Consider the following 15,022-nt stretch of genomic DNA (forward strand, 5'->3'; position numbering starts at 1 on the left):
CCTAAGGGGTCGTCTGGGAAATCACTAGGGAGATTCTTCGAAGAATTAGGAAGAAGGAATAGCTTTAAACAGCAGGTGCATACTGTCAGACACGTGATTTGCCATTTTGGAGCTGGTGGGGCGAGGAAAAGCCACCTGGAGACCATGAGCACGAGAGCGAGAAGCACTAGATTAGCGAGACTCGCCGTCTGCAGCTGCGGAATGCCTGTGCTGTTTCATGAATTATCTTTAAAAGTGGGGAAATTACACTTTCAATATGAAATGTGGTTTGCTGGTATCACCTGTGATTTTTTTCAGTTGAGCGCACACTTCGAGTAAAAATGTCTTGCATTATGCTAGAAATAAACCTCCCTTGGCAAATATTTTCTGCGCATATGAGCCTCTAGCATACAAAATTGCATAGTGCAAAATTTCAAGTAATTTCAGTAATTTCTTATAATCCAAATTTAGAAGTAGTGCAAATTTCAACAGCATAATTAAACTTTCTACGAGGCCTAAATGTGAGTTGCTGAATGGAGATGACCATCACAAGCCCCACCAGAGGAGTGTAGACAAAGGAGGCTCGTCTGCACTTATTTTGCCGTGTCAATATCATGATGAAGCGCTTGCTCTTCAAGATGATAGCTTCCAGTGCGCTATACAGTACTTTATAAACTTAGCTGGGAATGTGGAAGCAGGGAGAAACTTTTCATATTAAAACTAAAATATAAGTGCGTCAAAAGTGCCTTTTTAATGCGTTTTATGAGAAAAACCTGGTAAGTAACAGACTAGCCTTCAAAGTCACCTAACTAATTTCTATTTAAGAGTTACCCCTTGCTGGGTGCCTTTCGCAGGGGGTTGGAATTACATGATTATCGAGGTTTAATGGAAAGATGCACATGAATACAGGGAGACACCGAGTTACCCATGGTTCAGCATTTATTTGAAACAGAACTGATATAATGTAGCGACTAGGAGTTGTGTTGGCTCGCATTAATGAAGAATACAGTACCAAGATATACACACCCCACAATTTACTCTTCAAATGAATATGGAACTATGAAACACATTTCAGTGGTTACCAAGCACTGAGCTGCGCTTGAATATGAAAGTGTCCATTCCACTTGCCCGCGGAGGGGAAAGACTGCTTGCTTGTGACTACATGTACCAGAATGCAATTTACAACTCCACCCATTTGATTAATGTTAAAGAATGGCAGAGTAAGGAATTCACCCATCTGTCTGGGATTGTCGTGTCTATGGTCCACGTTTCTCAAATAGGCTGATGACTGGAACAATGCCTGTCTGATGGGGTTAGATTAATGGATCATCGGCTAAAAGATGGGTGTGTGATCACAGACAGTAGTAAATGTTGGGGCCCATGATTGCAAACAATAGTAAATTATGGGGGCGTAATTACAGACAATAGTAAAAAATTGATGCATGGGGCATGATTACAGACAGAAGTAAATGTTGTGGGCGTGACTACAGACAGTGAATGATGGGGCCAGGATTACAGACACTAGTAAATGACTGGGGGGTTGATTACTGACAATAGTAAATGATGGTGGTGTGATTACAGACAAAAGTAAACAAGGGGGCTTGGATTACCGACAATAGTAAATGAGGGGGGTGTCATTACAGACAATAGTAAATGATGGGGCGTGATTACTATTATGCCTAAAATCATGCTCCCATCGTTCACTATTGTCTGTAATCACTTCCCTATCACTATTGTGCCTGTAATCATGCCCCCATCATTTACTATTGCTTGTAATCATAAGTGACAGTTTCCAGGGTGGGGGTGCTGCCATCACTGTTACGCCACTGAAGTCATGGGGATTGTGACACATCCAAGCATCACCAAAGAACAGGTGTAGCAAATCAGCAATAAGGGAGTAGTGTGCAGCTGGTGGTGCATATGGAGCACTCTGTTGTAAATATATTACTAAAGCATTGTGTAGTAGCATACTGTCATTTGCAGTCAGCATATTTTCCATTAATATGGCCACCAACTTTGTACAGACGTGGTTTTACTGATAAAACTATACAGCGCATAAATGATCATGTGGGGAAATCTGGTTTCAGTTAATATGTATCATTTGAGCATCACCAAGTAAGGTGCCTTGATTTGTTTTGATCCTTTTAAAATCTTTACTTCCATCATACTTCAGAATTAAACAAGACAGTGCTTGATATTTGGTTTCCTTTTGAAATATTTGTTCTGTTGAAGTTTTAATCTATTCTAGAAAAAGTAATTAACATTATCAACATTAACTACATCCTTTCCCTTCTCACTCAACAAGATTTTCACATAGTTCGCATTACAAAATCCTCTTAGTTTACAGTACGAGAAAGAAAAGTAAACATCAGTCTCCATGTTAAAACGATGAGTATTAATTTTCAGAAGACAGAGAATGATATTTGACCTTTATAATAAAATAAACGTTAGAGGCATCTTTATTGCTTATCCACCTTCTGAACTCCAGCGTGGTTATTTTGGCACCCTCTCTCCAGCGCCCATACATTGTGGGGCTAAGCTCCAGCTGGTGCAAGGGCCTGTGCAACACTCCTGGAGCTAGCAGGTGTTATAACCAATATTGGTGTAACAAACATTCCCCACTGCTCATGGACAAATACATCAGTAAACACGCACTAGAGCCATATGGAAAAATACAGATTGAAATGTCAAAAAATATATACCTGACATCTGTGGGCCTAATTATAAGCAACAGGCTATCATAATTCAAACGAGGAGTCATATGCGAACAGTTGTATGTAGAGTCCTTCGCACCACCCAGCAGTACAGGCGAGGCCATGGAAAGTCCTACATACCACCCAGTAGTACAGGCATGGCCACAGAGAGCCCTCCACACCCCCCAACAGTAGAGGCGAGGCCATGAAGAGTCCTACAGACCGTCCAGCAGCACAGGCGAGGCCATAAAGAGTCCTAAACATCACCCAGAAGGACAGACTAGGCCACGGAAAATTCTACACACCACCCAGCAATACAAGCAAGGTGATGAAGAGTCCTACGCACCACCCAGTAGTACAGGCGAGGCCACAGAGAGTCCTACACACCACCAAACAGTACAGGTGAGGCCACGGAGAGTCCTACACACCACCCAGCATTGCAGCAGAGGCCCCAGAGAGTATTACACACCACCTAGCAGACCAGGCGAGGCTACAGAGAGTCCTACACCCCACCCCACAATATAGGTGAGGTAATGCAGAGTCCTACTCACCACCCAGCAGTACAGGTGAGACCACAAAGAGTCTTCCACACTACTCAGCAGAACAGGCGAGGCAGCTGAGAGTCCTACACACCACCCAGCAGTACAGGCGAGGCCACAGAGGGTACTACACACCACCCTCTCATACAGGCGAGGCAACAGAGAGTCCTACACACCATCCAGTAGTACAGGCGAGTCCACAAAGAGTCTGCCACACCACCCAACTGCACAGGCGACGCCTTCGAGAGTTCTACACACTACCTTGTCGTAGAGGCGAGGCCACAGAAAGTCCTACACACCACCAAGCAGTACAGGCAAGGCCATACAGAGTCCTACTCAACACCCAGCAGTACAGGTGGGACCACAAAGAGTCCTCTACACCACTCAGCAGAACAGGCGAGGCCGCTGAGAGTCCTACGTACCATCCAGCAGTACAAGCGAGACCACAGAGAGCCCTACACATCACCCAGCAGCACAGGTGAGGCCACGGAGAGTCATACACACCACCCAGTAGTATAAGTGAAGCCATGAAGAGTCGTACACACCACCCAGCAGAACAAGCAAGGCCACAGAGAGTCCTACAGACCACCCTGTCGTATAGGCGAGGCCACAGAGAGTCCTACACAACACTCCGTCATACAGGCGTCACCACCGTCTACCCGTAACCCAGCAGTACAAGCCAGGCCATGAAGAGTTCTACGCACCACCCAGCAATTCGTGTTTTGACAATAGTTTTGGCTTATAAAGTGCTCTTCAGTCAATAGTAAGTTTAGAAACTAGGGGCCAGATGTACAAAATTCCGGCATTGCGACTCCATAGTCTAATAACAACCTCCCCCCGTAAAGACATATTGGTTTTATCATGTGTATTTAACAATAAATACACCATGCCTAGTACCTTTGTCATAAGTTTTCATAATAAACAGATCAGACATATGGAATGTTGCAAAACGTTTCCCAGAGGGACAATCAAGCACAAGGCCTTTACCATTGACTTTTCTTAGAACTGCTGTAGTGAGTAGAAGCTCATAAAAAGGCAAAATGTGCAAAAGAACATTTGTTTTCAATGGTAGTATGCAAATTTTGCCTAATCAAAAAATTGTAGGACGGAGGATCAGCCTGTGGGTGGAGCCTAAGCCTCTCTTTCAGGGCCGCTTCTTAAAGCTCTTTTTCTGCTGATCACATAAGGTCTGGCGATAATGCACTGGCAAGCAAGACATAAGTAGGAGCTGCCGCTAATTATAAAGAAAGTTCTGCGCCCTCGGGTGTGGAAGAGCCGCTTGGCCTGCAAATGTTCCTGGTGAAGTGTTCATGCTCCCCTAGTTCGCGTCCTTGGAAGCTGCTCTGCTGTGACTGTGCCCGCTAGCACCCGCCATCTTGTCTGTTATTGGCTCCACTCCCACGAGGAGCTTCAGGCGGCTCAGAGGCCTGCACATAACTTCCATCAGACCTGGAGAAAGGGCAGGTGTCCAAAGTGGAGCATGTGAGAGAATGTCACTGCTTGTTCCTGTGACTTAGGAAGCACAAACTTCAGAGCTACCCGAAACAAGCATTGGCAAAGCCAAGAGGCATTGCTATTGAGCTCTATTGGCTTTCCGAATGATTTCTAGCCATGCTGTACAGCATCGCACCTGCCGTGCAACACAATAAAAAAAAAAAAAGTATTAATGTGGCTACTGTGTCATTTTCATGGATCGAATATACGTACAGAGTGCCACAAAATGACACAGGCATTTCTTTTTTTGTTTACCAATCTAAGGTAAATTTTCAATTGAAAAAAAGGAGTACAGATGCTCTTTTTTTCAAATGTAGAGTAAAAGCGCTTTTTTGAAAGACAAAACAGATGAACAGGTTGCAGGAGAAGGTGCTGGGGAGTGCTTGGGAATGAAGCAACACAGCAGGCGGCGGAAAAGCAACACGAGGGAGAGAACACCATGGGAAAAGGAGAAACACAGGTGAAGGAACAACATAGCGTGCAGGGGCACACAGGCAAGAGAGAGCACCAGTAGTGTAGGTGGGCAGGAAAAGCACATAGGTGACAGAGAGCAACCTGGAAGGGGGGGGAAAAGGACTCAAGGGAGAAAGCTGGAAAACAGCTGCACAACCATGGAGAGCTTAACAAAAAAGAAAACATAGTGCTCTAAAGTGAATAGTGGAAGCATAGAAGCTAGCCAGTTGGAGAGATGGAAAATAGGCTATGCTCACTGAGAGGGACAAACACAAAATTGTCAAGCTGGGACACAAAAAAACTATCAAAATAGAATCAGGCAAAAGAGAATGACAGCAAAACCAACCATTGAGAGGCATTGGGCGGGCTGCAAGTCCCTGTATGTTGTTGGTAAGCCCACAATATGTTTTTCGCAGCCGGACAAATTGCTCTGGCTGGTAGAATCGACTTAAAAAGCTGTTGCACACTGAACAAGGGTGAATGACCGGTAATCCGGAAGAGTGGGGCATTCTCGCATCTGTACTGGCCTAAGCAGACAACGACACGGCAGGTGCGACCCTCATAAGCTGCACCTGTGTTGAATCAGCACATTTGCATTGTTGGGATACCCCGTAGATAGAGTGTGGCGCCCTTAGCACCCAGTCTAACATCTCTCATAAGCATGTGATCATCAAATAAGATAAGTCTAGGCTAAGATGCCCATGTGGATCCTGGGTGCCTGAAGACATGATTATTATCCCGGCTCCTGCACTTGGCTGAAGTGAAAACATTTCCTAATATTTCTGTGCCTAAAATAGTAGATAGCTGAAATATGATGCAATTATAAACACCTGAAAGGTAGATAGATCCCTCTTTGATGTGTCTGATCTAGCCTTATTTCTCAGGTCTTCCCAATAATGTGTAGCACTCCACTGCTTCCCAGGTAGGTGGGTGGTATATAAATAGTAAGCCCTACCTACAACAGCGCAAAGACGTGAGTGCATCCACCATCTTCACGTGCGCTTCCGTACAGAGGCAAATGTTCAACACCTGAAACAAGTGTGTGGTGGCCCTTCTGCTACTTCTCCTCCCCATGGCCGACCTGAGCCAGAACTTGTACAAGACAAAGAGTCAGATTTAGAACTCGAGAGACAGGTTACTCCGTCACAATGGCGACGGATATCCCATCCGCCGAAATATAAATCACACAGGAAATAATGGAATTAATATTTTGGCGGACGGGCTATCTGTCACCTATGTGATGGAGTAAGTCGTCCGCTGAGTTCTAAATCAGACCCAAAATCTTTTCCACTAAAACATGGAAGGGTATTCAGATTCTGCAGTTCGAAGATGTTCAGGTAATTTTTGACCAAACCTTTATTGGTTTAGTGAGCTCTCTGAATCAGTTAGACTATAATGTTGTAAATTATCTTGTTAATACCAGTAAATGAAAGATCTTCTGGAAATGGCTAAAAGCTATGTACACATAGTTATTAGGAAAGCAAATAATTTGATCTAGGCGGTGTGCTCCACAACATGGGTTCTACTCATTTCATTTAGCCTAAGCAAAGAAAACATGTGCCTCTATTGTTTGCCTTCTGTCAATTAAACAACAACATGGATAGCCCTTTAGAAGGCCCCATACTGGAAGTTTTAGGCTCAGAGCCTATCCCTACCTTGGCTTGTGGGCAGCTTGCCTCTGTGGGATAGCACGGATCCTGTGTGGACCTGGTGCATTGTAATACCTAAGGAAATGTTTTTGCCTGCCTTCGGATCCCACGTGGAACTGTAGCAGTGTAATACCTAAGGACATGTTCTTGCCTGCCTTCAGATCCCACGTGGTTAAAATTCTGGCGTTCATTCACACATGACAGAGGAATATGGGGGACTTATCATGGTTCTCTCCCTGTGACTCATTTTGACTTTACTTCCGGAGTACTCTTTTGTGACAATCAGGCTTGATGCCTTGCTTTCTCTGCAGACTTTGTTACGGATCTGCCCTTTATCCTTACAATTCCGACTGTGACTACAATTGGTGCTTACTGGCATCGAATAATAAGCCTTGAAATAGTTGTGAAAGATGAAACACATGTCGGCTGCCTCTTCTCAATGGAATAAACGCCTCAATCTTACCACTGAATTCTCGCCTGAACTGGATTTACTAAATTGTCATTCATAATTTATGGAACTTTTGATCTGCTCTGGGTGTTCCTTTGCTGATGTTAATCTGGGAGCCTTTCTTACTATATGTGGCACTAATTTGGGAGCCTGGTGCTTTCCCCTGTTGAGCAGCTTGCTACAATTAATTAGGAATGACTGTATTTACCTTAAAGGAGTATGGCATTTGTTAAACCACTGCTACTATCTCTCTTTTGTGACGGAACTATTCTTTCCTGACTGGATCCCAGGTGGATCTGGAACAGTGTAATACCTAAGGAAATGTTCTTGCCTACCTTCCTCCACAAGCAAAGCTCAACTGCAACTGCATTTGGACCTGGTTAGGAATACCTTGGTGGTAGAGTCGACTGAATGAAAACTGTCCCCTTCTCCAAACGCTAGTGACGGGACAGTGAGAATTGCGATTTGGTATGTGTTTGCCCACGGCCAGTACCCCTGTCGCCTGACAGCATTCTTAACAAGATAAATTCCTTACGGATCCATTGCATTCTCTGGAATTTCAATCTTTTTTGTACTGATGGCTTCTTCATTCTGCAGTTTCTAAGCAGATTAAAATATGATCTAAACTGATGGATGGTGTAGACGTTGATCAAAAGAGAACTTGGGGTATGTATCGAAGTCTTACCTGAATACCTAAATGCTCCTCTGTCCAAAAGACTAAGACAAAAAATAATAACAGAGTGACTTTTGTTTATCCATGTTGGTGAGTTTAGAACAGGCTTCTCCAACGAGTAGCTTGTGAGCTGCTGGTAGCTCTCCGGCTATCCATGAGTAACCCTCCTGTGTGCAGGCCAGCCAACTAAATTAGAACCTTTTGCTTGGCTAAATTAACATATTCATCCCAAAATTGTAAAGCATGTATTTGAGATGAAAATATGTGTATTTTCAGAACTCATAAGCTTAATTTCCAAAATATAATTAAGGGTGCTATTTGAGCAATAAACCATGAGGCGCTGGGGAAAGGTTTTCCTGATAATATTACCTTCATGCCAGGGGCCTTGCAAATATGGCTGTTATGTATTAACCATGTAAAGGTGGCATTCCAGATTAATAAGCCCTTCTTCACATTAGTGCTAGCAACTCTGTCTGGTGAACTTAGATGATCACTTCTGGTAATGTTGCATGGGGTGGCCACTTGTAATCTTGTCTGATGTGGTCACTATTTTCACACTGTTAGTATTAGTAGCCTGTGGTGATTTTCATGGCAAGAAAGTATCGCTTATCATAGAAAAGGTGGAGACCCCTGGTTTAGAAGTTCTCGGTCCTCCTTTGGACCAGGACCTCAGCTTGAAGGCTGTGTCAATGTGGATCATTCCTAACAAAATCTGCTCTCTGCTTGCTGACATTCAGGATGCAAGCATAGGTAGTATTGGCCATAGCGTACGTTTGTAGCTGATGCTCTTAGAGCCTGCAATGACGCTGAGAAAACTGTGTAAAGCATGGATAACTAGACTCAGCTTGTATTTCTCTCCGGATTTGTATTGTTTATTTAATTTTACAGGCCTGACATTGTAATATGTTTGATTATGGGTTTTATTATGCAAGAATGTTTATGAATGAATGACTCCCATGTAGTGCTCACCCTGGGCCTGGATAGTGGTGGGGCTTTTTATTCAGACAGACCTCATGATGTCCTGGCCTGAGCTCTGGTCAGAGATCTTACTACAGACTGACAGACCATGGTCAGAGCTCTTACTACCCACTGACAGACAATGGTCAGAGCTCTTACTACAGACTGACAGACCATGGTCAGAGCTCTTACTACCCACTGACAGACAATGGTCAGAGCTCTTACTACAGACTGACAGACCACGGTCAGAGCTCTTACTACAGATTGACACCATGGTCAGAGCTCTTACTACAGGTTGGCAGACCATGGTCACAACTCTTACTCCAGACAGATCATGGCCACACCGTATACTACAGACCAACAGACCATGGTCAGAGCTCCTACTACAGACTGACAGACCATTGTCAGAGCTCCTACTACAGACTGACAGACCATTGTCAGAGCTCCTACTACAGACTGACAGACCATTGTCAGAGCTCCTACTACAGGCTGACAGGCCATGGTCAGAGCTCTTGCTACAGACTGACAGACCATGGTCAGAGCTCCTACTACAGACTGACAGACCATGGTCAGAGCTCTTACTCCAGGCTGACAGACCATGGTCACAACTCTTACTCCAGACAGAGCATGGCCACACCTCTTACTACAGGCTGACAAACCATGGTCAGAGCTCCTACTACAGACTGACAGGCCATGGTCAGAGCTCTTACTACAGGCTGACAGACCATGGTCAGAGCTCCTACTACAGACTGACAGACCATGGTCAGGCCTCTTACTACAGACTGACAGACTATGGTTACAACTCTTACTACAAACAGAGCATAGCCACACCTCTTACTACAGACTGACAGACCATGGTCAGAGCTCTTACCACACACTGACAGACCATAGTCAGACCTCTTACTACAGACTGACAGACTATGGTTACAACTCTTACTAAGTACAGAGCATGGCCACACCTCTTACTACAGCCTGACAGACCATGGTCAGAGCTCTTACTACAGACTCACAGACTATGGTCAGAGCTCTTATGAGCTTGTATCAGTGGGCTGGTCAGGCTCGGCTTGAGCCATGGTTGATCAGATCTCATTAGGTTAAATGATGGTGGCACCCCAAGTGTTTGTTCTCAAGAGCCCAGGCCAGAGCAGTTCACTATTGCCTCACAAGGATTAGATGGTGTCACACTCCTGCACCATGGAAGCTGTGAATTATGCCCCAGCCTAAGGTTTCAGCTTGAACTATGCGCCTCTTTTTTGGAGCTGTCAATCATCATCTTCCATTAGTGCCTCATGCAGGGGTGACCAGTGTCCAGGCTACTCCATGCCAGAATATCATGACTTACTTATAAAATTAGTTTATATTTGATGACATTGACTGGAAACCCTTTACACGTCAGTGGTTGCCTGACACTCATGCACTCTTAGATATATGTTGGCTAGGCCTGACCTAGAACTGTGCAAGAACACTGGCACCCTCAGTGCTCGTCTCTGCAATTGATCAAGCGAGGTGAGATGATGGTATTGTGACGGAAATTTTGCAATTGTCTGTTTTTTTATTTATTCTGCCATCATTTTTGTGATAATATATATTTTTTCTTGTCTTTTTGTTCTGTCCTCAAAAATCAAGCTCTAATTTGGAAAGATGAGTACTGGGAAGAAGCGGAGCGGCTTCCAGATCACCAGTGTGACTTCAGACTATGGCCAGCCTGGGAGCGAGGGCCGCAAGGAATCCTTCGGAAGTGACCCAGATAGCCCAAAGCTGTCTCCACTCACTAATGGAGGTCAAAGTCTCCCCGGCAGGTCACCACGAGGGTCCCCTCGTAGCTCACCACCCACCTCTGCCAATACCCACCCAGTGGGGCCTCTGGCTACCTTATTACATCCTACAGCACCAACCACAAAGGAATTGTCCTCCCATGCTGCCGATGAAGGGCGTGTGATCCCCCTACGAAACCGTGATGAGGGAGCTGAACTGCCTGTGTTGGTGGATGAAAAAGGTGTAACTGTTCCATTGGACTCTGGTAGCACACCGGTGGCACCACATGGTAACAAAGATGGAATATTATCTTCCTACCCTGGGCCAAGCTCTTCAACAGTCCTCGCCAATGGCGAAGTGACAAATGGGAACCAGACTCCCTCAGGTGGTCCACAACTCATACTCAGCACACCGAATGGACTTACGTGCCTGGTCAATGGCAGTGCCTTGCCATCCGAGAGCAAAGCAGGCAGCAGCAATGGTGCCATCTCCAAAAATGGTCCCCTCTTGTTGATGCCGAATAGCTCCTTGGTGTCCACCATCTCCTCTGCTGGCCCTCTCACATCCACCAGCTCCAGGTTCCGAGTAGTAAAGTTGGATCAGGGTCTCGGGGAGCCCTACAAGAGGGGGCGCTGGACCTGTGTGGACTTCTATGACAGGGACATGGACCACCTTGGCATCACCAAAATTCTGGACAGCATGCGGCACGGCCACTCGCTGGACTCACACTTGGAGGCTGCAGGACTCTCCTTCAAGCCTGTGACGCAGTTCTGCCCACAGTCACCAGGGAAGGGCCATGGCACCACATACGTCCACTCCCAGGGCACTCCCCACCTGGTGCTCCAAAACGCTACCCTGAATGTGACTGCCCCGCACCAACCTCGCTCGCTAAGCGGTCTGCCACAAATCAGTTTTGAGCGGAACCAGGGCGCTGGGTTGAAGAGCCCAGTCAGTCCAAGGAACACCCCCACAAGTGAGTTTCACCCTTTTTTGCCCCTTCCTCGGACAAGCGATGCTACCCAGGTGGCAAGCACGACTACAACACACAGTGATATCCGCTCCACCAGCTCTTGTCTAGAGGTCTCAACCATCTCTGGGAGTGAGGCAGTCACCTCTGGGGATTTGGGCACCAGGGAGCAACAGGTGAATGTCCGACCAAGTGGAGTGTCAAGCCAGTCGCCTGTGGGGATCCACACAGTGCCAGTGGTGGTGGTGGACGAGCCCGGGACTTCTCACATGATGTCCAAGAACGTCCTCCAGGTGATCCAAGCCAACGATAAGAGAAAGGTATGAGTTTTGTGAATAAGTGGCACCTCCTTGGGGTTGTTGAATTGTTGTGTAGGATGTAATGCCAGCTATGGGAACACTCCAGGCTGGGGTCCTTCGTCCTCTGGAAGTGTGGGTGCTGATTGGTTCATTGGCATTGATCTGAAGCTTGGTTTGACTTATCTTGAATGTAAATCTGAAGCCAGATTTATAAGCAACATGGCCGGAGAAAAAGTTAAAATGTCTGGCCGATGGAGGGGAATGCAGGGTAAGAGATAGTTGTAGGGCCAGAGGAGAGGAATGCAGGGGTGAAGGGGCAATGTGAGGCTCAAGTGTGAAATGCAATGAAGCGCGGGCAGCCCTCAAAAATAGCCAAAAATGTGGGGACACTGGAATGACTACAGAGGCAACATTTGTAGCTCCCCAGACTCGGTTGCCGTCGGTTGCCACGGGACACTCATCGAGCCATGTTTAGAATCAAGCTGAGAGGGGGCAATGGGGTATTTACAGTACCCAGGTCTGTGATGCCTTGGTTTTTAATAGTGCTTTATATCGTAGAGTTTCTGTCACCGAAATCAATAAAAAGATTTATTAAACAAGTGTGAAATGTAGGCATGAAGGAGGGAAATGTACGACGGTGTGAGGGACGTAGTACTGAAGAGCACACCATCAAGAAAACCAAAAAAAGTGGTACTTGTTCTCCTTAAAAGTGTACATTTCCAACCTAAATCTGATTTCTGAACAACAATACATGGTCTGGCTCTCACACCACGACGAGGCTGTACACAGCAGCCTCTCCGTCACCACCTGAGCACTCCTGGAAGGCATCCTCCACGGCGAAGCCCATGTCATCAAAGGCTTGAAGAAGTTCCCCCACATTAGCCCCAAATTTGAAAGAGCTACATACCTTGCAGTCCATCCAAACCCACATCTCATTCAAAACAGGTACATTACCTGGAGTGCCATTAGAAACAGCACTCTCACGTACCTCGGCACACTTACACACTGCAACACTCTTACATACCTCAGCACTTGCACATACCTCGGCACTCTTACGCACTGGGGCACTATTGGCTGAGCAATAAAGCATTAGACTCCCATGGCCTCCCTTGTACCTGAACCTCTCTCTCTATGCTGCTGCCTCAGTGTCCACCTCCTTTCATCAGCATTCTCATCTCAGTATCATTCACTACATTAGTCTCAAAACATGTCCTACTCCTCGCTGAAAGTGTGCTATCATTCCTTGTCTCCGTGTCACTGTTCCAGAGCCATTTTCCCTGCATGCTGCTCTGTGGGCATGTGTCAGCATCTGCATGCTGGTCTATCTGCATGTGTCAGCTTCTGCATGCTGGTCTAGCTGCATGTGTCAGCTTCTGCATGCTGGTCTGTCTACATGTGTCAGCTTCTGCATGCTGGCCTAGCTGCATGTGTCATCGTCTGCATGCTGGTCTGTCTACATGTCTCAGCGTCTGCATGCTGGTCTGTGTGCAGGTGTCAGCGTCTGCATGCTGGTCTATCTGCATGTATCAGCGTCTGCATGGTCGTCTGTGTGCAGGTGTGAGTGTCTACATGTTGATCTGTCTACATGTGTTAGCTTCTGCAAGCTGACCTGTCGGCATGTGTCAGCATCTGCATGCTGGTCTATCTGCATGTGTCAGCTTCTGCATGCTGGTCTGTGTGCAGGTGTCAGTGTCTGCATGCTCGTCTGTGTGCAGGTGTGAGTGTCTACATGTTGATCTGTCTACTTGTGTCAGCTTCTGCACGCTGACCTGTCTGCATGTGTCAGCTTCTGCATGCTGGTCTATCTATATGTGTCAGTGTCTGCATGCTGGTTTGTGTGCAGGTGTGAGTGTCTGCATGCTGGTCTGTCTACATGTGTCAGCTTCTGCATGCTCATCTGTCAGCATGTGTCAGCGTCTGCATGCTGGTCTGTGTTCAGGTGTGAGTGTCTGCATGCTGATCTGTCTGCATGTGTCAGCGTCTGCATGCTGATCTGTGTGCGGGTGTCAGTGTCTGCATGCTAATCTGTCTGCATGTGTCAGCATCTGCATGCTGGTCTGTGTGCAGGTGTCAGCATCTGCATGCTGTTCTGTCTACATGTGTCAGCTTCTGTATGCTAGTCTCTGTGCAGGTGTCAGCGTCTGCCTGCTGATCTATCTGTATGTGTCAGCGTCTGCATGCTGGTCTGTCTACATGTCTCAGCTTCTGCATGCTGGTCTAGCTGCATGTGTCAGCGTCTGAATGCTGGTCTGTCTGCATGTGTCAGCGTCTGCATGCTGGTCTGTGTGCAGGTGTCAGTGTCTGCATGCTGGTCTGTGTGCAGGTGTCAGCTTCTGCATGCTGGTCTGTCTGTATGTGTCAGCGTCTGCATGCTGGTCTGCATGCGTCAGCGTCTGCATGCTGATCTGTCTGCATGCGTCAGCGTCTGCATGCTGATCTGTCTGCATGCGTCAGCGTCTGCATGCTGATCTGTCTGCATGTGTCAGCATCTGGATGCTGGTCTGTGTGCAGGTGTCAGCTTCTGCATGCTGGTCTGTGTGCAGGTATCAGTGTCTGCATGCTGAACTGTCTGCATGTGTCAGCGTCTGCATGCTGGTCTGTCTGCATGTGTCAGCGTCTGCATGCTGGTCTGTGTGCAGGTGTCAGTGTCTGCTTGCTGGTCTGTGTGCAGGTGTCAGCTTCTGCATGCTGGTCTGTCTGTATGTGTCAGCGTCTGCATGCTGGTCTGCATGCGTCAGCGTCTGCATGCTGATCTGTCTGCATGCATCAGCGTCTGCATGCTGATCTGTCTGCATGCGTCAGCGTCTGCATGCTGATCTTTCTGCATGTGTCAGCATCTGGATGCTGGTCTGTGTGCAGGTGTCACGTTCTGTATGCTGCTCTGTGTGCAGGTGACAGTGTCTGCATGCTGCTCTGTCTACATGTGTCAGCTTCTGCATGCTGATCTGTGTGCAGGTGTCAGCTTCTGCATTCTGGTCTGTCTGCATGTGTCAGCGTCTGCATGTTGGTGTGTTTGCAGGTGTCAGCGTCTGTATGCTTGTCTGTCTGCATGTGTCAGCATCTGCATGCTGGTGTGTTTGCAGGTGTCAGCGTCTGCATGCTGGTCTGTCTGCACG

At 46.8% G+C, this 15,022-nt stretch overlaps 1 protein-coding gene across 2 annotated transcripts in view; it reads left to right on the top strand.

Moving 5' to 3' along the window:
* TSC22D4 (TSC22 domain family member 4) overlaps positions 1-15,022 on the top strand; it is a 352,090-nt gene that overhangs the window by 35,730 nt on the left and 301,338 nt on the right. For both annotated transcript variants that reach the window (XM_069215644.1, XM_069215645.1), the window contains exon 2: positions 10,512-11,927. In XM_069215644.1, the coding sequence (XP_069071745.1) occupies positions 10,527-11,927 (1,401 nt within the window). In that variant the 5' untranslated portion in view covers positions 10,512-10,526. The remainder of the gene's footprint in view (positions 1-10,511; positions 11,928-15,022) is intronic.

The sequence above is a fragment of the Pleurodeles waltl genome, chromosome 12, assembly GCF_031143425.1.
Source record: "Pleurodeles waltl isolate 20211129_DDA chromosome 12, aPleWal1.hap1.20221129, whole genome shotgun sequence".
NCBI classification, from domain to species: Eukaryota; Metazoa; Chordata; class Amphibia; order Caudata; family Salamandridae; genus Pleurodeles; species Pleurodeles waltl.